The 23933-nt window shown below is 51.5% G+C and overlaps 1 protein-coding gene across 6 annotated transcripts; it reads left to right on the top strand.

The window, feature by feature from the left end:
- Window positions 1–5753: 5753 nt before the first annotated feature.
- Window positions 5754–22111, top strand: ABCD4 (ATP binding cassette subfamily D member 4). 6 transcript variants are annotated; one of them, XR_006818749.1, is made up of 19 exons: window positions 5754–5883; window positions 9479–9597; window positions 9751–9878; window positions 11223–11362; window positions 12553–12669; window positions 13054–13179; window positions 13786–13836; window positions 15239–15333; window positions 15583–15704; window positions 15804–15895; window positions 16048–16137; window positions 18029–18237; window positions 18589–18680; window positions 19191–19227; window positions 19628–19677; window positions 20313–20365; window positions 20600–20699; window positions 21346–21461; window positions 21636–22111. XR_006818749.1 is itself a non-coding variant. In XM_046009026.1 (19 exons), exons 1-19 carry the CDS (start codon window positions 5846–5848, stop codon window positions 21702–21704), a joined length of 1821 nt encoding a protein of 606 aa, XP_045864982.1. In that variant the 5' UTR covers window positions 5754–5845; the 3' UTR covers window positions 21705–22110. The 6 variants fall into 6 exon arrangements, 4 of the variants coding, with proteins under 4 accessions (XP_045864982.1, XP_045864983.1, XP_045864985.1 ...); XR_006818750.1 differs by having other exon boundaries at window positions 20643–20699; window positions 21636–21667; XM_046009026.1 differs by having other exon boundaries at window positions 20623–20699; window positions 21636–22110.
- Window positions 22112–23933: the final 1822 nt, after the last annotated feature.

Genomic DNA, 23933 nt, shown 5'->3' on the forward strand with positions numbered 1-23933 from the left:
GAACCCACTGAGCCACCCCGGCGCCCCTGGGACGCTCTCTCTCCCTTTCCCCCTCCACCTGTTCATGTGTGTGCTCTCTCTCTCTCTTTCAATAAATAAACAAAATCTTTTTTAAAAATGTAAAAAGCAAGCTGTAAGACAGAGTTTTTAAAAGGAAAAGATGGGTATGTGTATGTGTGTGTGTGAGAGAGAGAAGAATAATCACACATATAAGTTTATATATATATATAAAACATTTCTGGAAAAATTCCTAAGAAACCATGAACAGTGGCTGTCTCTGGGATGGGAGACAGATTTATTTTTAATTATTTACCATATCATCCTGTGTGAATTTTTTTTGCTGTGCGTTTAAAAATTTTTTTTCTTTCCTTTTAGTAATCTCTACACTTAGTGTGGAGCTCGAACTCACAACACTGAGATCAAGAGTCACGTGCTAACTAGTGCCTGGCACATAGAAGGTGTTCAGTTTAAATTTTTCAATTAAAAATATACTTAATTGGTGGGGTGCCTGGGTGGCTCAGTGGGTTAAGCCTCTGCCTTTGGCCTAGGTCATGATCTCAGGGTCCTGGGATGGAGCCCCGCATCGGGCTCTCTGCTCCACAGGGAGCCTGCTCCCTCTCTCTCTCTGCCTTTCTCTCTCTGCCTGCCTATGATCTCTCTCTCTCTCTCTCTGTCAAAAATAAAAAAATAAAAAATATATATATCATATATTAAAAAATATATATGTATATATATAGTTAATTGGGGCACCTGGCTGGCTCAGTTAGTAGAGCATGTGACTCCTGATCTCAGTGTTGTGAATTCGAGCCCCACGCTGAGTATAGAGATGACTAACAAAAACAAACCTAAGGGAAAAAAAAAAAAAACCTAGTTAATTAAAAATAAACTAAACAACATAGCATGGGCATTTTTCCTGTGTTACTATACATTGTATATAGTATAACTCTCATTGCCACGTACTGTTTAGATAGTTCACATGTATTAACTTACCATGCCCCACAACAACCCTCAATCATTCCATTTCACAGATCACAGATAAGGAAACTGAGGCAACTTTCCCAAGGTCACACAGATATTAGGTGGTGGAACGGGAATTTGAACCCATGGGACCTGGGTCTGAAGTCCCGGTTCTTAACCATCTGTGAGGACACAGCTCTCCTCCAGGTTAAGAGCTGCAAAGTGTATTCTACCAAGTGATTGTCTTTATCTAACCTCTCCTCCTTTGATATGCATTCTGGTTGCTTCTGGACTTGACTTTTACCTACCAGGCTGCAGAAACGCCCTTGTGATTAACCCTTTGTGCTCTTGGGTAAATATATTTATAAGAGAAGTCTGGGAAGTGAAACCACTGCATTGTTTAAAATTTGGTAGTCATTGCCAAATTACATCCCATTGTTTTATTTCACCGATGTGTTCTCCCCTTGTCTGTGTATGAGAATGAGGAAGTAGCCCAGAAGTCCAGTAGCTAGAAAAGGGGAAGCTCAGTGCTAGATGAAAAGAGAATGAGCCGAGACACTGACCTGTGTGCTCTGTGAGGTCGACTAGCTCATGTTTGTTCAACAAATAGTTACTGTGTCCTTCCTGAGTGCATTGGGACAATGGAGACAGAGTCATGGCACACACACAGACATGGTCTATGCTTTCATGTGGCAGACAGTCTGTGGAGAGAGACGTTAACGAAGTAAACACAGGATGAAAATATAACAACCATGTGCAAGAAATGCTATGGGGGAGAAAATGGAGTGCTGTGGGAGGGAATAATGGAGGCTTTCTTTAGAGAGGGTGGTCAGGGGAGGACCTTCTGGGGAAGAGACGTTGCACTGGGGATGGAAGGAAGAGTAGAAATTAACAGAAGTTGGAGTGGTGGGTGGGGCCAAGGCCCTAGAGCCTTCTTTTGGTGGGGTGGGGGGTGCTAATGCCTTTCGAAGTACTGAAGAGTTTAAGTGAGGTGTTGATCTCGTTTACATTTTTGCAGATTCGCATCTGCCATGTAGGGACTGGATCAGAGCAGGAACAAGAATTTAAAGCAGCTAGGAAGCTTGCCTAAGGTGGCGGAGAGGAGACTGTGGACTAAAAGAGTCTCCAAAGATGCCAGGTGCAGACTTCATTTGGATCCTGATTTTTTTTTTAAGATTTTATTTATTTATTTATTTGAGATAGAGAGTGAGTGTGCTCACATGCAGGGTGAAGGGGTAGAAGCGGGGGAGAGGCAGAGGGAAAGAATCCCAAGCAGACTCCGGGCTGAGCACAGAGCCCCACATGATGCTCAACCCATGATCCTGAGATTTCGACCTGAGCAGAAACCAAGAGTCAGAGGCTCAACTGACTGTGCCAGCCACGCGGTCCTGGATCCTGATTTTTTTTTTTAAACAGCTGGGTTTTTTTTTAGCTGTTAAAAAAAAAAATCACATCTGTGAGACAACTAGAAATTTGAACACAGTATATTTGATATTTAGGAATTATTTTTAAAAATTTTTAGGTAGGGCGCCTGGGTGGCTCAGTGGCTTAAGCCTCTGCCTTCCGCTCAGGTCATGATCTCAGAGTCCTGAGATGAGCCCGGCATCAGCTCTCTGCTCAGCAGGGAGCCTGCTTTCCCCTCTCTCTCTCCCTGCCTCTCTGCCTACTTGTGATCTCTCTCTGTCAAATGGATAAATAAAATCTTAATAAATAAATAAATAAATAAATAAAAATTTAAAACTTAAAAAAATTTTTTTTAGGTATTTTGGCAGGTTTTCCGCTATCCCCACTGCCAGCTTAAAGAGTTGGAAATTATCTGGTAGATAATTTAGAAATGTAAACTAATATATTAATGAATGATTTTGTTATGCTTCATTATAGTTTTTCCTATGCAGATATTTATATCTATGTTTTCGTAGTTGAGATCGTATTTAAATCCAGTCGGTGTTGGAACAATACTTTTTTAAAAGTTTAAAGTAACACATAGTGTTGAGGGACCCTGGGACAGTAATGCCACCATACTCCAAAGCAGGACACTTTTGAGGGTAAAAGGTGGCAAGAGCTGGAAACCGGAATTGCCCTAGCCAGGTGAGGTTGCTTGCCTTAATACTTTGATTGACTTATTAATTTTTCAGAGATTGCATCCCGACATGTTTATTTGATTTTCAAAGTGACAAAGACATACTCTGGAAATCACACTTGGGAGTAAGTCCAGCTCATGCCATCGCTGAGAAATGCTCAGTTATCTCCTGCACAAAGTTTGGACTTCCCTCCCCCATGAGTTGGATGGCACCCACTGAGGCTCTGGGGCAGTGGTTCTCAAAATGCTGGGGCTGGGCAAGGCTGGGATTTTTGTTCCTCCCCACACCCTCCCACCAAGGGATATTTGGCAATGTCTGGAGACATTAGTGGTTGCACAACTGGGTCGGGGAGAGTGCTGCTGGAAGCCAGTGGGTGGAAGCCAGGGATTCCACTCAGTATCCTACAATACACACAATAGCCTCCCTACTCCCCCAACAAAGAATTATCAGGCCCCAAAAGTCAACGCTGTCATGGTTGTGAAAACTTGACATAGGTACCTTTGTCTTCATGAAGACAACTGTAATTGTCAACAGGTTGGCCTTCCCAGCTAGATGGACAGCTCCATGAAGACAGGTGATACATGTGTCTTGTTTGGCATATAGTTGACGCTTAATAAGAGTTGAAGGAAGAGGGACGCCTGGATGACTCAGTCAGTTAAGCCTCTGCCTTTGGCCTGGGTCATGATCCCAGGGTCGTGGGACTAAGCACTCCATCAGGCTCCTTGCTCAGTGGGGAGTCTGCTTCTCCTTCTCCCCACCCCCTGCTTGTGCTCTCTCTCTCTCTCTCTCTCAAATAAATTTTTAAAATCTTAAAAAAAAGTGGGGGGTCCTGGGTGGCTCAGTGGGTTAGTCCGGGGCCTTCGGCTCAGGTCATGGTCTCAGGGTCCTGGGATCGAGCCCTGCATCCGGTTCTCTGCTCAGCAGGGAACCTGCTTCTACCCCCATCCCCACCCCACCCCCCGCCTGCTGCTCTGCCTACTTGTGATCTCTCTCTCTCTGTGTCAAATAAATAAATAAAATCTTAAAAAAAAAAAAACGGGGATCAAAGGAAGGTGGAGAGGTACATCCAGATTCAAACTTAGGGCCCCGGGGGGATCATGCTGCTTGATTTCTTTCTTTGTGTGCATTTATTTACAATGTTTTTTTTAAAGAGTTTATTTATTTGTCAGAGAGAGAGAGAGAGCACAAGCACAAGGACAGGCAGGCAGAGGGAGAAGCAGGCTCCCCTCTGAGCAGGGAGCCTGATGTGGGACTGGATCCCACGACCCTGGGATCATGACCCCAGAGGAAGGCAGACGCTTAACGACTGAGCCACTCAAGCGTCCCTATTTACAGTGCTACGCTAGTACCAGGTGTACAATACAGTGATTCAACAATTCCCTACATCACCTACTGCTCATCAGGACAGATAAGTGCACACCTTAATCCCCATCACCTGTTTAACCCAAACCCCCACCCACCTCCCCTCTGGTAACCATCAGTTTGTTCTCTATTGTTAAGAGCCTGTTTCTTGGTTTGCCTCTCTCTTTTTTTTTCTTTGCTCTTTTGTTTTGTTTCCTAAATTACACATATGAGTGAAATCACATGGTATTTCTTGCAAGCTGCTTGTTCTCTGAATTATTTCCCATCTCCCTTTAGGCACAGTAATCAGATGATAAGCATTGCATTCTCCAACATTTAACAAATATTTACTAAGCACTTACTAAATACTGGCAGTGTTCTAGGTACTGGGAATACAGCTACGAGCAAGACAGAGAGTCCCTGCTCAAATTTTATTCTCAGAGGGAAAGACAAACAATATGCAAGGAAATAAGATGGCTTCAGACAGTGATAATTATCATGGAGAAAATAAAAGTGGGACACCTGGCTGGCTCGGTTGGTAGAGCATGCAACTCTTTTTTTTTTTTTTTTTTTTTTTTTTTTTTTTAAAGATTTTATTTATTTATTTGAGACAGGGAGAGAGAGCACCAGGGCACATGAGCCGGGGGAGTGACAGAGGGAGAGGGAGAAGCAACTCCCAGATGAGCAGGGAGCCAGATGCTAGACTCCATCCCAGGGCCCTGGGATAATGACCTGGGTGGAAGGCCGACACTTAACCGACTAAGGCACCCAGGTGCCCCAGCATGCAACTCTTGATCTTGGGGTCCTGACTTTGAGCTTCACGCTGGGTGCAGAGATTATTTTTAAACAAGGTGTAATACAATCGGGAATGATGCAGGCAGGATGGCATATTCGAGGTTGGGCGACCGGGTGACATTAGAACTAATTTTGAGAACAAGCCATCCATGGAAAAGCTCCCGGCCAAGACTACTGCCCTTGCAAAGACCCTGAGATGGAAACAGTGGCCACTCAACGAAAATTTAAGGGAAAGGCGCCATCACTTATGCCATGGAAACATTTGGACTTTATTCTAACTGCAATCCGGAAGCCTGATTTGTGTGGTTAAAAGATCACGGTGGCTTCTGTGGGAGAATGTATGAAACATCTACATTCCGCGTCTGAAATACTTGTCATAAAATAATCCCATTTTTCTCGGCTGTTCTTGTCAAAAAGGAAACCTCCTAGATCCAGCAGTGGGCGCTGTAGGCGCAGGGTCGACAGAACGTTAACACTCAGCACTCTCTGGTTCTTTTCGAGGGATGGGTCGCTTCCGGGAGTGGCCTCGTAGCCCGGCGCCTTCCTCTCTAGCCTCCCGTCTCTGTGGTCGCCGTGGGCCCGCCCCTCTTCGGCCAACCAAGTGCTCTTTGGGCTCTTCCCGCAGCGGAGTCCGGGGCAGCAGTCCTCCCGAGGAGCGTGGCAGTTGGCCCATGGCGGTCCCGGGGACTGCGGCCGGGGCTGGCGCCAGGTGAGCAGGGCGGCTGGGGAGGAGAGCCGGGCCCCTGGGTGCCTTCCCTGGGGCTGTGTGGCTTGAAGAGCCCCCGCCCCCGGGAAAGAGGAGCTCGGGAAGGGGCGCCCAGCCTCCAGCGATCCCAGGCAGCCCCCAGCACTCTGGCTGTGGGATCCTCTCCCTTGGAAATGGCTTTTGAATCCCCCTCCTAAGAACCTCCAAGTGCACAGAATTGAGTTAATCGTCCTCATTTGGCACGCTGTGTTCCAGCGCAGGGCCCCTCTTGTGCTTTCCATTATTGTCTTCCTCTCTTCGTTCCTTATTCTCAACCCGTTTCTCCCCGGTTCTCAGACTCCCAGCCGAGTGTACAGCCCAGTTTACATAAGTTTGCGTGTCTGTTACCTTGAATGATAGATTGTGGTTTTTGAATTTCTATAAATGATAATATGCTGTGATTAAAAAAAAAACAAACACCTTTTTACTCAACGTTGTGTTTTTGAGATCATGCCTTCAGTAGTGATCTAGTTTCTGTTTCTGAGGGCTGCATGATACTACCCTATGTACTTTGGATCGCACTTTGCTTATACATTCCCCTAGTGATGGACACTTAGATTGCTTCCAGTTTTTAACCACCACAAATATGCTGGCGCTTGTCTCCTTGTGGATATGGGTAATATTTTTCTGGATTATCCCACCCCAAGGTAGGATGCTAGGTCATACCTAATTCTGTGGAATTGTTTTCTGGAAAGGTCATCTGAGTTTATACTTCCCAACAGTATTGCATAAAGGTTCTGGCTTCCCCACATTCCAGAAATGTTTGGTATTGTTTGGTTTTCTGATGTTTTATCAGTCTGATGGGTTGTAAGGTGGCATCCCATTGTGTTTTCATGTATTAAGCATTTGGGTTTCCCCTTTTCTGAATTGCCTTTTTGTATCCGTGGATTTCCTATCTTCCTGACTTGCAGGAATTCCTCGTATGCTCTAGATTTTAAAGATTTTTATTTATTTGACAGAGAGAGATCACAAGTAGGCAGAGAGGCAGGCAGAGAGAGAGAGGGAAGCAGGCTTCCCCACTGAGCAGAGATGCGGATGCGGGTCTCTATCTGAGGACCCTGAGACCATGACCTGAACCAAAGGCAGAGGCTTAACCCACTGAGCCACCCAGGTGCCCTCGTATGCTCTAGATTTTTTTTTTTTTAAGATTTTATTTATTTGACAGACAGAGATCACAAGCAGGCAGCAGGCAGAGAGAAAGGAGGAAGCGGGCTCCCTGCTGAGCAGAGAGCTCAGTGCAGGACTGGATCCCAGGACCCTGAGATCATGACCTGAGCCGAAGGCAGAGGCTTAACCCACTGAGCCACCCAGGCACCCCTGCATTTCCTTCTATTAACTAAATAGAATTTCACATTTAGATTTCTAATCCATTTGGGTTTTTAAAATTTCATCTTTCTAAGTGATTTGAGGTAATGACCTTAATTTTCCTTAACCATTTTCAACTAATAAGTAATGAACTAATAATTAAAAATTGGAGAGCCTGTGAAGCATCATTAAGAGCTCAGATCCTTGAAGCTAGGCTGCCTTTGTCCGAACCCTGAAGCTGCCACTTACCAGGTGGGTGACAGGACAAGTTACTTAACCTCTTTTGCTTCAGTTTCTTATCCATAAAATAGGATATAGTCTCCATCTCTTAGGGTTGTGACAGGCAAATGAATTAATACATGTAAAACACGTGTTGAACAGTACTGGGCACATAGTATGTGCTTAATAAGTATTGACAACTGTTCTTATTACTGTCACCTATCTTGTGATTAACCTCTTTCATGTGCCCATGTAAACATAGGTCTGTTTTTTCTTTTTGGTCTCTGTCCCATTGGTCTTTTTGTTTCTGTATTTAAACCACAGCTCTGCAATATGATTTGTCTTTTTTTTGTTGGAGAGAGAGAAGGGCATGTGTGCATGCACGAGGTAGGGAGCAGAGGGAAAGCGAGAGAGAGAATCTTAAGCAGTCTCCACGCTCAGCACGGAGCCTGACAATGGACTCAGTCTCATGACCCTGAGATCACGACCTGAGCTGAAATCAAGAGTTGGATGCCCAACCGACTGAGCCACCCAGGCGCCCCTGATTTGTCTTACTAATGGCGGGTTTGGGTTTCCGATTGCTCCTTTCCCATTCTTCACAGCTGCCCTCAGCTACTCATGGGACTTTATATTTTCATATAAAGTTCCTCTGCTTTTTTGTTATAGACTATTTTTGTTAGAAATGAGGTCTTTATAATGTTAAGTCATGCCAGCTCTGTCTAAGTCTTTTGCATCCTATGATAGAGCTTTCGTTTTCCTTCTAAAATGTCTTTTTTTTTTAAGATTTTATTTATTTATTTATTTGACAGACAGAGATCACAAGTAGGCAGAGAGGCAGGCAGAGAGAGAGGAGGAAGCAGGCTCCCCGCTGAGCAGAGAGCCTGCTGCGGGGCTCGATCCCAGGACCCTGGGATCCCAGGACTCTGGGATCATGACCTGAGCCGAAGGCAGAGACTTTAACCCACTGAGCCACCCAGGCACCCCTCCTTCTAAAATGTCTTATCCTGGAGCAACTGGCTGGCTTAGTCGGTAGAGTTAGCAACTCTTGATCTCGGGGTTGTGAGTTTGAACCCCATGATGGGTGGAGAGAGCCTGGTGTCAGCCCCCTGCTGGGCATGAGGAGTCTGCTTCTCCCTCTGCCCCTTCCCCCACTTGGTATCTTGCTCTCTCTCATAAATACATAAAACCTTTAAAATATATGTATATTAAATAGATCGATCGATCTCATGACCCTGAGATCATGACCTGAACTGAAATCAAGAGTCGGAGGCTTAGCTGACTGAGCCACCCAAGGCCCCTAAAAATAAAATCTTTTAAAAAAAAAATGTGGGGCACCCTGCTGGCTCAGTCGGTTAAGTCTCTGACCCTTGATCTCAGGATTGTGAGCTCAAGCCCCACACTGGGCTCTATGCTGGGTATGGGGGCCTACTTAAAAAAAAAGTCTTATAAATTATTTTTAAAAGTTAATTCCTGGATATTTTACCGCTGTTTTAATCATCTTATTTTCTTTGTATTTTCCAGTTGGTTATTGTTGATATAGAACACTATTGATATTTGTGTTAACCTTATATCTGGCTGAACTCCTTTTATTCCCAGCATTTGTCTATTGATCTGCTGTTCACTGTGTAAATGATCACATTATCTGCAAATAAAGACAATTTAATCTCTCCCTTTTTAATTCTTTTACCTCATTTATTTTTCTTGTGTTATTGGTTCAGCCAGGACCTTAAAATCCTTGATGGGCTTTCTTGTCCTGTTTGTGACCATAAAGAGGATGTGACTAAAGTTTCTTCATTAACTATGTTTCTTTGCTGTCAATTTTTGGCAAATGACCCTTGATAGCATTTACCCACTTAGAGAAATTCCTTTCTCTCCCTGGTCTGTTCCAGGCCTATTGCCCTCAGCATCGGGAGGCCATGCATCCTGCATGGCCTGGACCCCTCCCCAGAACGATGTAGGTCAAGCTGCTAACTGCTCTCTAAGGCTTCACTGCCCTCATAGGGCTCGCTCAGCTTCTCCCGCATCTCTTCTTCAGGCCCAGGTTAGATCTGCGGTTTCTCCAGCGGTTCCTACAAATACAGAAGGTTTTGTTTCCCTCCTGGTCATCACAGAATGCCTTGATGTTCCTGACCCTATTGTGCGTCACCCTATTGAGTGAGTGAGTCAGCTCAAGCTACCCGGGTAGGGCAGCCCTGGTTTGGGGTCCCTTCTTTCTGGGGAGTCGATAAGGCAAGGACTCAAGGGGAAGCCTCTCGCTTCATTTTCTCCCCCTTCATCACTGACTTCGGACCCCTCTCCCCACCCCAGAACAACTGGTGATCTACCAGGTTGGCTTGATCCCCAGTCAGTACTATGGGGTCCTGGGAAACAAAGACTTGGATGGGTTTAAGAGCCTGACGTTCCTGGCTGTGGTGCTCATCGTTCTCAACTCCATGGTAAGGTCTTCCCCTGTGTTTGTCTTCCTCTCCAGCCTAGCATGAGCAGGATGCCCACTGGGACTTAGCCACCAGGAAGCAGGAAGCAGGAATCAGGCTGTGGGGTGTGTTCCCTCCCTTTCTGGGAACTGGAGGTCAAAACCCTGTGCAGGGCATTGATCTTGCTGTTGGGCCCAATTCCTGGGATGTTTCAAGCTCCCAGGACTAGGCCATGACGTTCTGGTTTAAGTCAGCCTTTAGCAGAAATGACCTTGTCCCTTCCAATCCCATTATTCTTGCTTAGGGAGCTCTGAGCAATTGAAAACTAGGATCAGCAGCCAGGGGGCTCTTGCTTCTCTGTGGGGCTGAGGCCGTGGTTCAGCCTGGCGCTGTCTCATACCTCCCAGCCTTGGCACCTGCTGCTTTCCTGCAAAATGGCCTCCGTCCCCACCCTCATTCACGCGGTTAATGCCTGCTCGCTTTTCCAGGTTCTGCCCTTGTCCTCCTTAACCTTCTTCCTGTTTCCTCCACCTGCCCTCTTCTCTGCTTCGCTAATACTTGGAGTTAACCTCTGCTGTATCACTCCTCACACCCTGTAATTGTTTCCTTGCTAGACTGAGCTCGTTGTCTTTGCCTCGGACTTAGCATGCAGGCACTCCGTCAGTGCTGAACAATGAGGGAGGCATGAGGCAGGCCTCCGCTAGGACTCGAGCCTGCTGCTCTGTCTGCCCATGCTGCCTGTTTTCTCGGGGAAGCCCCTTCTCATCACACTTACACAGTCTGGATGGGTCTTCTGGCAGTGAACCCCTGTGTATATAGAGCTCCCTTCCAAGTTTTGGGGAAAAGAAAAGTGAGAACAGAGATGGCATGGAAGATATCATCCCCGGGGCACCTGGGTGGCTCAGTGGGTTAAGCCTCTGCCTTTGGCTCAGGTCATGATCTCAGGGTCCTGGGATCGAGCCCCGCAGCGGGCTCTCTGCTCTGCAGGAAGCCTGTTTCCCTTCCTCTCTCTCTGCCTGCCTCTCTGCCTACTTGTGATCTCTTTCTGTCAAATAAATAAATAAAATCTTTAAAAAAAAAAAGATATCATCCCCAATTTCCAGAAGCTCACCCGCTCTCAGGATAAGACCGTACAATAGAAAGGGGCCAGAGGCCTGTGCTTGGTGAAGGAATGAGCATGGGGGGGGAGGGGAGAATCCCCTGACTTGACACTTTAACGCAGCAGAAGTGCTGAGTGGACAGAGACTAATCGGAGTGGCCTGGGGCCGGTCAGCAGACGCTCTCTTAGCCCTGAGCGCCTCGCTGAGACAAGCAGAAGCCATCCCTCCCGCTCTCTCACTTCCTCTCGCTTCCCCCACTGCGCAGCTGAAGAGCTTTGACCAGTTCACCTGCAACCTGCTGTACGTGAGCTGGAGGAAGGACCTCACCGAACACCTTCACCGCTTCTACTTCCGAGGCCGCTTGTACTACACCCTCAACGTGCTGCGGGATGACGTCGATAACCCGTAGGCGCCCCTCTCCAGCCTCCCCACCCTCTGCAGGGCCCTGGAGAGTCCCTGCTGCAGGCCCCTTGAGATCATCCGCAGGTCTCTGCAAATGGTGATAAGCACTATAGGGGATGATCTCAAGGGGTCTGCAGCCCCATGGAGGCACCCCCGAGCAGCTGCAGGGCTGAGAATAGGGAACTAAAAGATAGGAGCGGCTCCCTTTTGTCCATCTTATATCCTATGCTTCCCAACCTCTCTGCTGCAGGTTTCTCTCCAAAGAAAGTGTCCTTGCTAGCAAACCAGCCCTTGGATTTGCAGCAATGCAAAATTATTGCTGCCCAGGGCTCAGTGTAAGACTCAGACCTTCATTCTTTCACCTCCCAGTTGATAGGCCTCCGTTCACGGAGCCTCAGTTTCCCTTTCTGGAAAATGGGGATGATAGTTCCTATCTCAAGAATATCTCAAAGGATATTCACGCAGTGCACCTGCGCAGCACCTGGCATGTGGCAAGTGTCCCAGTGTCAGCGCTGGTTATTTTACAGGCGAGGACACCGAGGGCCAGAAAATGCAAGTGACTTGTCCAAGGTCATGACTCTCATTGGAAGTGGGAGTCAGTGTGGCCCCGGTGGTGCAGTGGGACACACGGGGTCTCTCCTCACAGACAGTCCCTCTCCACTCACCACCCCCAGGCCCTTTCTTGCCTTAAGCTGAGCTTTGCAGCGAAGATGCTTGGGATTCCTGTTGCCTCTTATCTTTCTCTTCTAGGCTCCTCCATGACTCAACCCCTGTGAAGCTTCTGCAGCCAGATAGCTAAAATGGGGGCAAACTCAGGCTCGCAGAAGAGATTGGGAGGAGCTGGAGAGAGGGGATGGCTTTCCTGCTCATCCAGAAACTCTGCTCTTTAACTCTGGTCTTTCTCAGGTGCTACTCAGAACTGGCTCGGGACCCCTGGGTACTGGCCCTTTCATTTGCTATTCTTCCTGAGGGGTAAACTGAGGTGCCCCAAGAAACAACTCTTCAGAACACTGTTTAAAGCTCCTAAGGGCCTTAGTGCCTCTAGGAAAACCAGTGCTTGTCTGAGTCCATCTTCCCCCTGGGGTCGTGGCTAACAGCGCCGAAAGGCAAGGTCAGAGTAAGAGGTAACCTCTCCGCTCTCGCCGTCCTCTGCCCTGCTGCCTGGTCCAGTTGCTCTGTGTTGTTGGCTGCAGGGACCAGCGCATCAGCCAGGACGTGGAACGGTTCTGCCGGCAGCTCAGCAGCATGGCCAGCAAGCTCATCATCTCCCCCTTCACCCTCATCTACTACACCTACCAGTGCTTCCAAAGGTGAAGCCTCTCCCCTCTCCACTCCACCACCGGCCAGATGTTTCTCCCCACCCAGGTCCTTCACCCACGCACTCACCTCCCCCAGGTCAGGGTCCAGAAGAGGCTGGTCTGTCCTCCCTCCCTCCCACCTGCAGCCCAGGAAGGCTCCCTCTGTCCTGTGCTCAGGCCCCTCCCCTCCCTTTGGACGTGGGGCGTTTCAGTGTCACAGGGGTTCTGGGACCCTGACAACCTAGACCAGGTCCCAGCTGCCCCCACACAGGAGCAGAGGTCCCACAGGACCGCTGGCTGAAATTGGACGAGGGCTGCTTGAAAGTGAACAGGTATCGGGGCTGAGACCTGCGACAATGTGTGACACCCCCCCGCCCTCCCCTCTCTGCCTTCCAGCACGGGCTGGCTCGGGCCTGTGAGCATCTTCGGGTATTTCATCCTGGGAACCCTGGTGAACAAAATGTTGATGGGGCCCATCGTGGCACAGCTGGTACAGCAGGAGAAGCTGGAGGGGGATTTTAGGTATGTTCCCCTCGCTTGAGGTTTCTGGGTTGAGCATCATGGTTAAGGAGTGGGGGTCTGGACTAAGATCGCCTCATTCGAATCCCAGCCTGCGCTAGTCACAAGGCATGTGCTCTTGGGTGAGGTCTTGAACCTCGTTAAACTTTAGTTTTCCCGTCTTTAAAATGGGGATTGTACTGTTGTCCACAGAGGGGATTGTGAGGAGCATTATTGAGATTCTAGGTGAGAAGCACCGAGAACCGTGTCTGGTTGGCCATTATCGTCCCTTGGCCTTCTCCTGTGCTTCTGTTCCAACCTCCCTGTCGTGGCTCAGCCAGTAGATCCGGCGCCTGCGCTGTGCTTCTTGGCCTCCTGCTTCAGGTTGGGCCCTGGGAGGAGGTGGTGTGGGCAGGAATGCACCTGTCCTCTGAGGAGGTGAGGGGTTCCCCTGACTGCACGGCTCCTGCCACCCCACCCAGGCCCTGGGATTCCAGCCCTGTGACAGCTCGGGGAAGGGCTGGGCCTTTTCGAGGTGGAGCCAGGTCTGGAGGTCTTGGTCCAGGCCTCCGAAAGGAGAGGGGCCAGCACCGCCCGTCGTCAGCACACGTTTCCCTTTGGCCTGCCCAGGTTCAAGCACATGCAGATCCGGGTGAATGCTGAGCCTGCTGCTTTTTTCAGGTGAGTCAGGTTTCCTTCTGCCGCATCGGAGCTGATAGTGGAGACGACAGAAAAGGAAAGACCAATTGTCCGGCCCTCCCGCCATCACAGAGCCGTGGGGCTGAGCATCCTTACGCTTGGCTGTGACCGTCACCCCGCGTGTCTCCCTGTCCTTATCTAACTCATCCTTAGATCCAGGGATCTGCTTCTGAAGCTGCTTGTTCCTTCTGGTGGCCCAGGAGGGGGCGTAAATTTGTTCCAAGAATGAAACGAGTGAATGCTTCCTGTCTTGGTGATGACTATAAAGCATTGCCTCTGCCTCACTTTCCTTCTGTAAAATGGCTTTCTGCCAGTGCCTGGTGGCCGATCAGAGTCTCAAAGACTGATCCTTTGTCTCTGCAGGATGGGAGGGAAAGGAGGCCTCAGGAGATCAGGAGACTCGGTCCCCACAAACACTGTCCAAGTAGAACAAAGTATCTGATCTAACAGCAGCGTTGTGAAATCTCATTCCTTCCCTCAGCGTCAGGGTAGGTCCTTGGGCCCTGCCTTCTGTGAGGCCTCTGGAGTCATCGTTAGGCCCCAGAGAGAGAATTCAGGCCCCAGAGGTGTGTGGAAACTGCTCTTGGATCACCTGGAACTAATAGCCCTGGACCTTTGCCCTTGTGTGTCTTTGCTGCGGTTTGCAGCTGCCGCCACTTGGGGGCGCCAAGCATACCAGGACTCTGAGGTGGGCTTTGGTTTAGGGCTGGTGCTGGGCCAAGTGCATTTGGATTTTTGCAGCCTCTCATGAAGTTCTGGGCTCTGGGGAAGGCAGGTTGCTTCTTGGAGTCCAGATGGGTTCTTCTGTGGCTTCTCTGTCCCTCTGGCACTTTCCAGGTGCCAGGTACAGAATGCAGTGTGCCTGCCTGCCCCCCCAACCTGGGGAGCTCAGGGACAGGGACTGTTTCATCCCCTTGTTTATCTCACTGGCTAACCAGCACAGAGCCTGCCACCGAGCAACTGCTCCGTGTGTAGTTGATGAGTAACAACAGCTGTTACTTACTAAGGACCCCTCTTCTGTCTGGAACTTTCTATTTAGAAATTCTCTAACTTATTTTGTAGGTATGATTAGCCCCCATTTTACACAACAAGACACTGAGACTCTGAGGCTTAAGGAACTAATCAGTGTCACCCAGCTGGCAGTTGGCCAGAGCCAGGATTTGAGCCAGGCCTGCCCAGTCTAGAGTTCATGTTCTTTCCCCAGACAATACTGTGCTGAGGAAGTGAAGGCGTGAATGGAAGCTTGGGGCAGAAAGGGTCTGAGATGAAAACCACTTGGTTGGGCTTGGTCTCCAGAGGAAGAGTGTGGTGAGGGCTGGAGGGTCCCCCCGAGCCTGGCTGAGGCTCTGCGGGCCCCATCGACATCCCAGCCCTTCCTCGTCAGGGCTGGGCATGTGGAGCACGTGAGGACAGACCGCAGGCTGCAGAGACTCCTTCAGACCCAGCGGGAGCTGATGACCAAGGAGCTCTGGCTGTACAGTAGGTGGACAGAGCCCAGGGAGGCAGGAACCCCAGGAGCGGGATAGTCTTCCCTTCCCCCGCTTTCTCTCTGCACTAATCAGTTTGCTGGGATGAAGGAATCAACCATGGGGAGCCACTGCTTTTGCCAGGAGTGTCCTCGGGAGAACGAGGCCCCAGGGACTAGCTTTGTCCTGTCTGGCATCGTGTTCCCTCAGAGCGCATCAGTGGTTCCCGAGTCTCTAACCTCGGTGTTTCTGTCACCTACAGTCGGCGTCAACACCTTCGACTATCTGGGCAGCATCCTGAGTTACGTTGTCATCGCCATCCCTATTTTCAGTGGTGTCTACGGAGACCTGAGCCCCACAGAGCTCAGCACTCTGGTCAGCAAGGTGAGGCTCCCTCCCGGGGACCCCTCACGCCGTCCCCTCTGCCCAGCGCCCGGGGCCTCGGCGTCCAGGCCGGCGCTCACGGCTCGCTGTGCTGTGCAGAACGCCTTCGTGTGCATTTACCTCATCAGCTGCTTCAGCGGGCTCATCGACCTCTCCAGCACCCTCTCCGATGTGGCTGGTTACACACACAGGTGAGGCTGCGTCCTGAGCACAGCGGGTGCCCCTGGGAGGAGGAGCTGAATGAGAGAAGGGACAGAAAAGCCATGCGGCAGTGGGTGTGAGGGAAGGAGGACGCATTCCCCTGGGCCCCCAGACCCACCTCGGGTTTTTACTTCTTGCCCAGGATCGGGGAGCTTCAGGAGACCCTGCTGGACATGTCCCTGAGGTCGCGGGCTGGCGAGATCCCGGACGAGAGCGAGTGGGACACGGACAGGTGGGTGCCGGGCAGGCAGCTTGGCTTCGGCCTGAAGCCTTGTCCTTTCCTGGCTGGGCGGCAGAGCCCACCACGCCAGGCATGTCTGCCTGGTGTCAGGCACGCTGCAGGTGTCTGCAGGCGGTGGGGCTGTTCTGGCATCTGTTGTGGTCATTTACGCCTTCCCCCGGCTGCTGGAAGCCCGGGGCACTCCCGCCTGGGCACGAGATGACAAAACAGAAATCCGAGTGGTCTCCCTCCCACTGAGCCCTGCTGCCTGCCCCTTTCCTCGGGGCCTGCCTGTTCTCTCTTCCCCAGGCCTCGCTCACCTCCACATGTGTCTTTGTGTCTTTTTTTTTTTTTTTTAAGATTATATTTATTTATTTATTGGCTTGAGAAAGAGAGAACACGAGGGGAGTGGCAGAGGCAGAGGCAGAGGGAGCAGCAGGCTTGCTGAGCAGGGAGCCCAATGCGGGGCTCGATCCCAGGACCCTGAGATCATGATCTGAGCCGAAGGCAGACGCTCAACTGACTGAGCCACCCAGGCGCCCCTTTACTTGTGCCTCCTTGATGCGTTGTGAGGTTTCTGACCTTTCTGGGCACTGAAGATTGTTTCATGTCTTTGCTTTCTTGCTCGCTAATTACTCAACTGTTCTGTGTCTCAGTTTCTTCATCTCTCTGAGGGGAACAGTAATGGGACCATCCTCTCTGGGTGGTTGTGAGGCTTAACTGTCACGGTCCATGGAAAGTGCTTGGACAGTGGCCACCGAATAAGCTTTCAAAAATGGAAACAGCCTGGGGCGCCTGGGTGGCTCAGTGGGTTAAAGCCTCTGCCTTCGGCTCAGGTCATGATCCCAGGGTCCTGGGATCGAGCCCCACATTGGGCTCTCTGCTCGGCAGGGCGCCTGCTTCTTCCTCTCTCTCTGCCTGCCTCTCTGCCTAGTTGTGATCGCTGTCTGTGAGATAAGTAAATAAATAAATCTTTAAAAAAAAGGAAAAATGGAAACAGCCTGAGTTCCGGGGCCTACACGCAACTGCCTTCTGAGGGGCTAAAGTCTGAACCGTTGCCCCCGTTTAGAGTTCAGCCTTCACGCGGCCGTGGGCCTGGGGCTGGGGAGCCGGCGCAGTGACACCAGAGCTGCTGTTGTCCGGGGGAGAGGGCGTCTGTGCAGAGCCAGAAACTCCAGGTCCCTTTACGACCGCCACGCCTGTCCTGTCCTAGCCGCTGGTCACACGCGCTGTGCAAACCCCCCAGGGTTAAAGCTAGAGTTTCAGCTCCGTGACCCCGAGTGAGTTACTTAGGCGCCTGACTTGGTTTCTTCATCTGCCAAGTGGGGACGTTGTTTGTGAGCCATGGGTGTTAAAGCGGATTAAGGTCAGTCTCGGCGGGGCTTTGCACAGCCTGGCACAGACTAGGTGCCCTCAGCCCTCCCTCTGTGTTCGTGTGCCTGGGCTGCCATAATGAGATACCCCAGGCCGGGTGGCTCACACAAGACATTTATTTTCTCACAGTTCTGGATGCTGCAAGGCCAAGATCAAGGTGCTGTTCGGGTTGGTTTCTCCTGAGGCCTCTCTCCTTCGCTTGCAGATGGCCATCTTCCCTCTGTGTCCTTTTCTGGTTCTTTCTCTGTGCACGAGCATGCCTGGTGTGTCTCTTCTTAGAAGGCCATCAGCTATATTGGGTTAGAGCCCTACCGTGATGGCCTCACTTTAACTTAATCATTTCTTTAATACCTTCTCTTCAACTGCAGTTACTTTTGGGGTACCGGAGGTCGAGACTTCAGCCTGTGATTCTGAGAACACAGTTTAGCCCATAACAACCCCCCTGTCCAGAGGTGAGGCCCCCCCAGGGAGAAGACCCTGCCCCCTGCAGGACTGACACTACTTCTCTCCCCTCGTCTTCTGACCGCAGAGCCCCAGAGTGGCCAGTCGCAGAGCCAACGGACACAGCTTTTCTCCTCGAGCGGGTCTCCATCTGCGCCCCGGCCTCCAGCAAGCCCTTAATCAGGGATCTGAGCCTGAAGATCTCCGAGGGGCAGAGCCTGCTCATCACGGGCAACACGGGCACGGGCAAGACCTCCTTGCTTCGGGTTCTCGGCGGCCTCTGGACAAGCACACGGGGTGAGAGCCAGCCTTGGCCTGGTGGGATGCAGGTGTGCGTGCGTGCGTACAAATATCCAGGCCTTTTTTTTTTTTTTTTTTTAAAGATTTATTTGACAGAGAGACAGGAAGAGAGGGAACACAAGTGCGGGGGTGGGAGAGGGAGAAGCAGGCTTCTTGCTGAGCAGGGAGCCCGACGCAGGGCTCGATCCCAGGACTCTGGGACCGTGACCTGAGCTGAAGGCAGATGCTTAACAACTGCCTTGAGCACCCAGGTGCCCCAAAATCCAGGCCTTTTTGTTGGGGAAAGAAATGAGAGACAGTTACTTTCTCTGGGAGATCTCAGAGTGGAGGTTTCTGTGGGTTCTGCAGGCTCGGTGCAGATGCTGACGGACTTCGGACCCCATGGGGTGCTGTTCCTGCCACAAAAGCCATTCTTCACTGATGGGACCCTTCGGGAGCAGGTGAGCCTGGGGCCTGCTCCTACCTCTACCGTAATGGAGACCTCTGGCAGTGTGACAGGTCGCAGCTCTGGAAAGTTATGGGGCAGAAGGTGGGGCAGTGAACGGCTCCTGCCCGGGAACCCCCTGGTTCTAAGAACATTTTATTCCCCTCCGAGGATTGGGCCCCCATAGTTAGAGCAGCTTCTGGAGGCAGGTTAGCCCGTGGGGGCCAAAACCAAGTATCACATACATTGGTTGCCCCCCAGGCTGGATTCTGGAGGCTGTGTCCTTAGGAGGCTCACAGACTCTTTCCCCTCAGACACACATCTGAAGGTTTCAGTGACCCTGCCCCGCTGTCTGCTGGCCCAGACTCCCCCACTGGCCCTCGGCCCGGGTGTTCCTCCCTGTCCTCAGGTGAAGAGGCGCCTGGCCCCCAGCCGTTCCTAAGGCTGTTGCTGGGGGAGGATAGGCTGTGTGCAGCACCACCTCTCATGGGCCCTCATCCTAGGCCTGCGTGGTTTGTTTCATCAGGTGATCTACCCGCTGAAGGAAATCTACCCAGACTCAGGTGAGCTGGCCCTCCTTGGGCGCGTCCCCCCATCTAACTCGTCCCTGCTCTGCCTGGCTGGGGCCTCACCAATGCCTTTTGGCAGAGGCTCCAGCAAAGGTGCTGGTTTCAGGTTGTTTTCTTCTCCTCTCTCAAGTGTTTACTTTTTGGGGGGCTGTACCCTGACCTCATCTTGTTCTGTCTTCCCCTCTTTGAGGAGAGACACCCACTGGAGGAAGGGAAGGGACTGCTCCTTCCCCGGGCCCTTCCCTCATGTATGAGGGGCTGTAACCCTGTCCCTGTGGAGCCTTAGCCCAGATTCTGGTGCCCCCCCCACTCCTGCCCCCTTCCGTGATGTACCCCGTCTCTTCTGGCTGCCCAGAGGGAGCTGACTTCTTGAAGAACCTTCTCTGTTTGGCAGGTTCTACTGATGATGAGCGGATCCTGAGGTTCTTGGAGTTGGCAGGCCTGGTGAGTGCGGGCAGGGACCCCAAGACCCAGGCCTACCTGGTAGCACCGACCACAAGGGCTGGTCCAGCAGAGCCGGCGTAGTGCCCCAGGCCCAGGACTGGCAGTGTGCGCCTGGACCATGGGAGTAGAAAGTGGTGATGGGAGCAGTTGACCAGGGACAGGCAACAGGAGGTGCACTGTTACATTGAGTTTTATTATTTATTTATTTATTAAAAGATTTTATTTATTTGACCAGAGAGACGGAGGAGAGGGAACACAAGCAAGGGGAGTGGGAAAGGGAGAAGCAGGCTTCCCACTGAGTAGGGAGCCCGATGCGGGACTTGATCCCAGGACCCTGGGATCGTGACCGAAGCCGAAGGCAGACGCTTAACAACCGAGCCACCCAGGCGCTCCTGTATTGAGCTTGAAAATGTTAATAAAATGAAGTCTGCTTTCTCTTGTCATCCTGCTCCAGCAGGTGTAGACAGTGTGGTTGATGGGCTCGTCCTCTCTGCTGGGGGGCGGCTCCGTCGCACAGCCCCTGCCACGGCGTGTGCGCCGCAGGGCCCTCGCTGTCTCAGAGGCGTGTGCGGTGGGATGAAAGGGAGCAGGGGTGGGCCCGCTCACGGACCGCATTCCCTCTGGGTGTGTTACAGTCCAGTCTGGTGACGAGGACAGAGGGTCTGGACCAGCAGGTCGATTGGAACTGGTACGAAGGGAGTCGGGGTGCTCCAGAGCCAACTCCCCAAACACAGTGGGTTCTGGGTATTTGCTGGCCCGTCAGGGGCACGTTCATGCCCTCTGGAGCAGTGGCGGGGCTGGACTGAGGTTGAAAGGGGAGGGAGATGTCCATTTGTCCCCGGGCCAGCCTCTCTGCCCAAGAACCTCTTCTTGCTTAGACCCATTCTGTGCAAAAGCCAGGCCCATCCTCCTTCCTCTGGGGGTCCTCTCCTTCCTGTTCCTCAGGTACGACGTTCTGTCCCCAGGAGAGATGCAGAGGCTCTCCTTTGCCCGTCTCTTCTACTTACAGCCCAAGTATGCAGGTGAGGTGTGCCCCGGAAATGCACACTCCTGGTATTGTGTGCCCGTGTGTGTGTGTGTGTGTGCGCGCGCGCGTGTCACTGCCGGGGCATTCGGACGGGTTGGAGAGCACCCCTGTGCATGGCCAGCCACCTCTGTCCCTGCATGGGAGGGTGGCAGGGCTCTGCCCCTGTGCCGTCCCCAGAGCAGCTGTGGACGCGTCACACCACCAGTTCTCGAGCATTCTGTGATGGCAGCAGCTGGAGCCGGCCTGGAAGGCTTGCGCTCTCATGCTCCTCAGCCTCTGCCGTAATAAGTGGGCAGCACCCCCGGCTGTGCCTGGCAGAGGGGTGACAGGTGTGAACTTCTTCAGGGGCTGACGGCCTTGTCCTTGGGGGAGCTGAGAAGCCCCAGCCTGCATGGTTCTAGGCTCTGCCGGCGCGGACTCTGGGAAGCTGGGGGATTTCGTCCCGCCGCTGGGAAGTGGATGGGGCCTCGCCCTCTGCTCTTCCGCCCCACAATCTCCCCATGGGAGCCCAGGGCCCCTGGAAGCCAGAGCAGCTTTCAGCCAGCCTCGCCCTGGGTCCCAGCCGGAGGTGAGCGGGTTGGGAGAAGCAGAGGTGGGCCAGGGCCAGGGGCTGATCTCTTCCCGCCGGATTCTGCCCGCAGTGCTCGATGAAGCCACCAGTGCCCTGACCGAGGAGGTGGAGGGCGAGCTCTACCGCATCGGCCAGCAGCTGGGCATGACCTTCATCAGCGTGGGGCATCGACAGAGCCTCGAGAAGGTACCCAAGCTCCTGGAGGTGGCCTGAGGAGGAGGAAGAGCCCAAAGGCTGGGCCGGGGCAGGGCCTGGGGTCCTTCAAAATGGGGAGCCGGGGTGTGGAGAGGGCAGGGGAGGGACAGCCTTCTGTTGTGTGGCCGGCACAGCCTCATCTGCATCTGTGCTGGCCTCTTGCAGTTTCACTCCTTGGTTCTGAAACTCTGTGGAGAAGGAAGATGGGAACTGACCAGAATCAAGGCAGAGTGAAGCCAAGGGTGTGGCTGGGCACGGGAAGAAGTGCCGAGCGCGGGGCCGAGACTGGGAGACCTGGGAGGCCTGCGGAACAAGGGAGACCCCTGGCTCACCTCCCGGGCCCTGTGTAGGGAGCGCTGGGAGAAGGGCCCGGCTGGGGTGTGGGTCTCGGTGGGGTGCTCTGTCCTGCCAGGCGCCTCTTGCTGCCTCAGCCAGAGCTCCCAGCACTTGGAGTGCTGATTGCTTACAAACGACCTCAGATTGTGTTTTCTAAACAAAAACCTGAAATGTGGGATCTTTGAGAAATGTAGGGTCATTGTGGAAAGAATATTGGGCTTGAAGATCCAGAAATCTTTTAAATCCTTTCATTTTTGTACAAGATTTTTTTTAATTTTAATCGACTATTTAAATTTTATAACTTTTTGTAAAAAAATAAACATTTCTTACAAATTGTAACTTTCTCCCTTTTTCTTTTCCACTGTAAAGTGACCTTTTAAATTGAATCTGCAGACTTGTATTTGGGAGCCTGAGGGGAAGGAGGTGCACTCTCCACTGTACTGGAACATTCTGCGCCTGGTTTTTCACTTCACTCCACACCTGTAGTTTCCCTTTGCTGGTTGTACCTGAGTCACTAACCTCTAGGGCCCTTCTGTTTTTCTTGTTCTAACCCAGGTAAAAATAAAAATTAATCTCTTTCTCATCAGTCAACTAAAATAAGGTCCGAGATCCTTCAAAAATAATCTTTGTGAAGAAACAGCAACAACCAGAGGGAACAGACAAAACCCAGAAAGCACAAAAACTTGAGATGGAAAACGACTGAGCCCGAAGCCCTTATTCTAGAACAATGTTGCCCAGAGTTGAGTTGTCAGGATAGCATGCTCATGATTTTTGCCAGATCTCTGTACTTCTCACACTGTGAAATACCTTTTTTTTTTTTTTTTTTAAGATTTTGTTTATTTTTTTGACAGAGTGAGAGAATACAAGCAGGGGCAGAGGGAGAAACAGACTAGCCTGACACAGGGCTCAGTCCCAGGACCCTGGGATCATGACCTGAGCCGAAGGCAGACACTTAACCATCTGAGCCACGCAGGTGGCCCTAGCTAGTATATTTTAAATTAACTCTCTCTTTAAACCTAATTGATTTTTTTTTTGAAGTTACTTGATATAAATAGAATGTAACTGTAAAAATGAACCATGTTCATAACCATGTTATGAAATTGCAGTTTGATTCTGTGCCTGGAGAGTCTGAGCCTGAGGCTTGCTCTCTATACAAAGGGAGGTTAAGGGATGTCGTGGGGAGGGTTAGCCATACCGGCACCCAAGTGAGAACTTTCTCCTTAATAAAGTTAGACACCTGGAATGGGAACTGCTGGGGAAATCATTTCCTCACTCTAAGACTTGAGGTTATTTACTGCCTTGTGGGTCCCGCTGAACATGCCAGATGTGGGGTGGGAAACCGCAGGAAGGGAAACTGGGGAGGTGCTGTCTACACAGCGGGTGCCTCCCCTGCCAGCTTGGCTGCCCCGAAGCCCTGGAGCCTGTTCCTCAGTTCCACCGTGTCGGGGTACTAGCACGGTGCATCCGGGTGCTTTGCTGAGACAGCTCAGGTGGCCACCTGACCGGGTCCGATGGGTCTGGTCCCTGGTGAAGCTTCCTGAGGGACCTGCAGGACATCAGGTCCACGAAGGCCCGTGGCAGCCCTGCAGCCGGTATCCACCCCTCTCACAGTGCTGGGAGGGACCATCAAGGTTGGCATCTGCTCCAGAGCCCTCCCGTCCTTGAGTCTCCCAACTGCATCCTCCCAGGTGGTCTTCTGGCCTTCAGTCAAACACGTCTAGCCCTGCGGACCACCCAGCCTCGGACCCCTCTAACTGAAGAACGCTCTTTTTCGGGTTAAGGGGAAACTGTCTCCCTCAGGACTAAGGATACCCCAGACTCCCACCCCTTGGGTGTGTGTCTGTTATGTTGCGGGGGCTGCGTGGGATAGACACCCCCCCCAACAGTTTAATTTCTGTACTTTTTTTCAATATAGGAAGCTCCCCCCGGCCTTTCTGTTGACAGCATCGCCTTACTGACCTGCTTCCTCCTCACTAGACCCTCGAGCTCCCAAGCCTTCCTGCAGAGGCTGCTGCCAGCAGATGACTCGGGAGAGCGAGTTGGTGCCTAACTTGGGGTGTTGGTATTTGCTTTTCCTCTGCCTCAGCCATGTTTCGAGTGCTGTTCCCGTTCTGAATGCCCAGGGCT

This window comes from Meles meles, chromosome 6, assembly GCF_922984935.1.
Source record: "Meles meles chromosome 6, mMelMel3.1 paternal haplotype, whole genome shotgun sequence".
Taxonomy (NCBI): domain Eukaryota; kingdom Metazoa; phylum Chordata; class Mammalia; order Carnivora; family Mustelidae; genus Meles; species Meles meles.

Bases quoted from the DNA above. Each gene is read 5' to 3' on its own strand.
- ABCD4 (XM_046009026.1), top strand. From the start codon at position 5,846: ATGGCGGTCCCGGGGACTGCGGCCGGGGCTGGCGCCAG. The intron at 11,363-12,552 runs GTAGGCGCCCCT...TGTTGGCTGCAG, and splicing joins CGGGATGACGTCGATAACCC to GGACCAGCGCATCAGCCAGG. The intron at 19,678-20,312 runs GTGAGTGCGGGC...GGTGTGTTACAG, and splicing joins TCTTGGAGTTGGCAGGCCTG to TCCAGTCTGGTGACGAGGAC.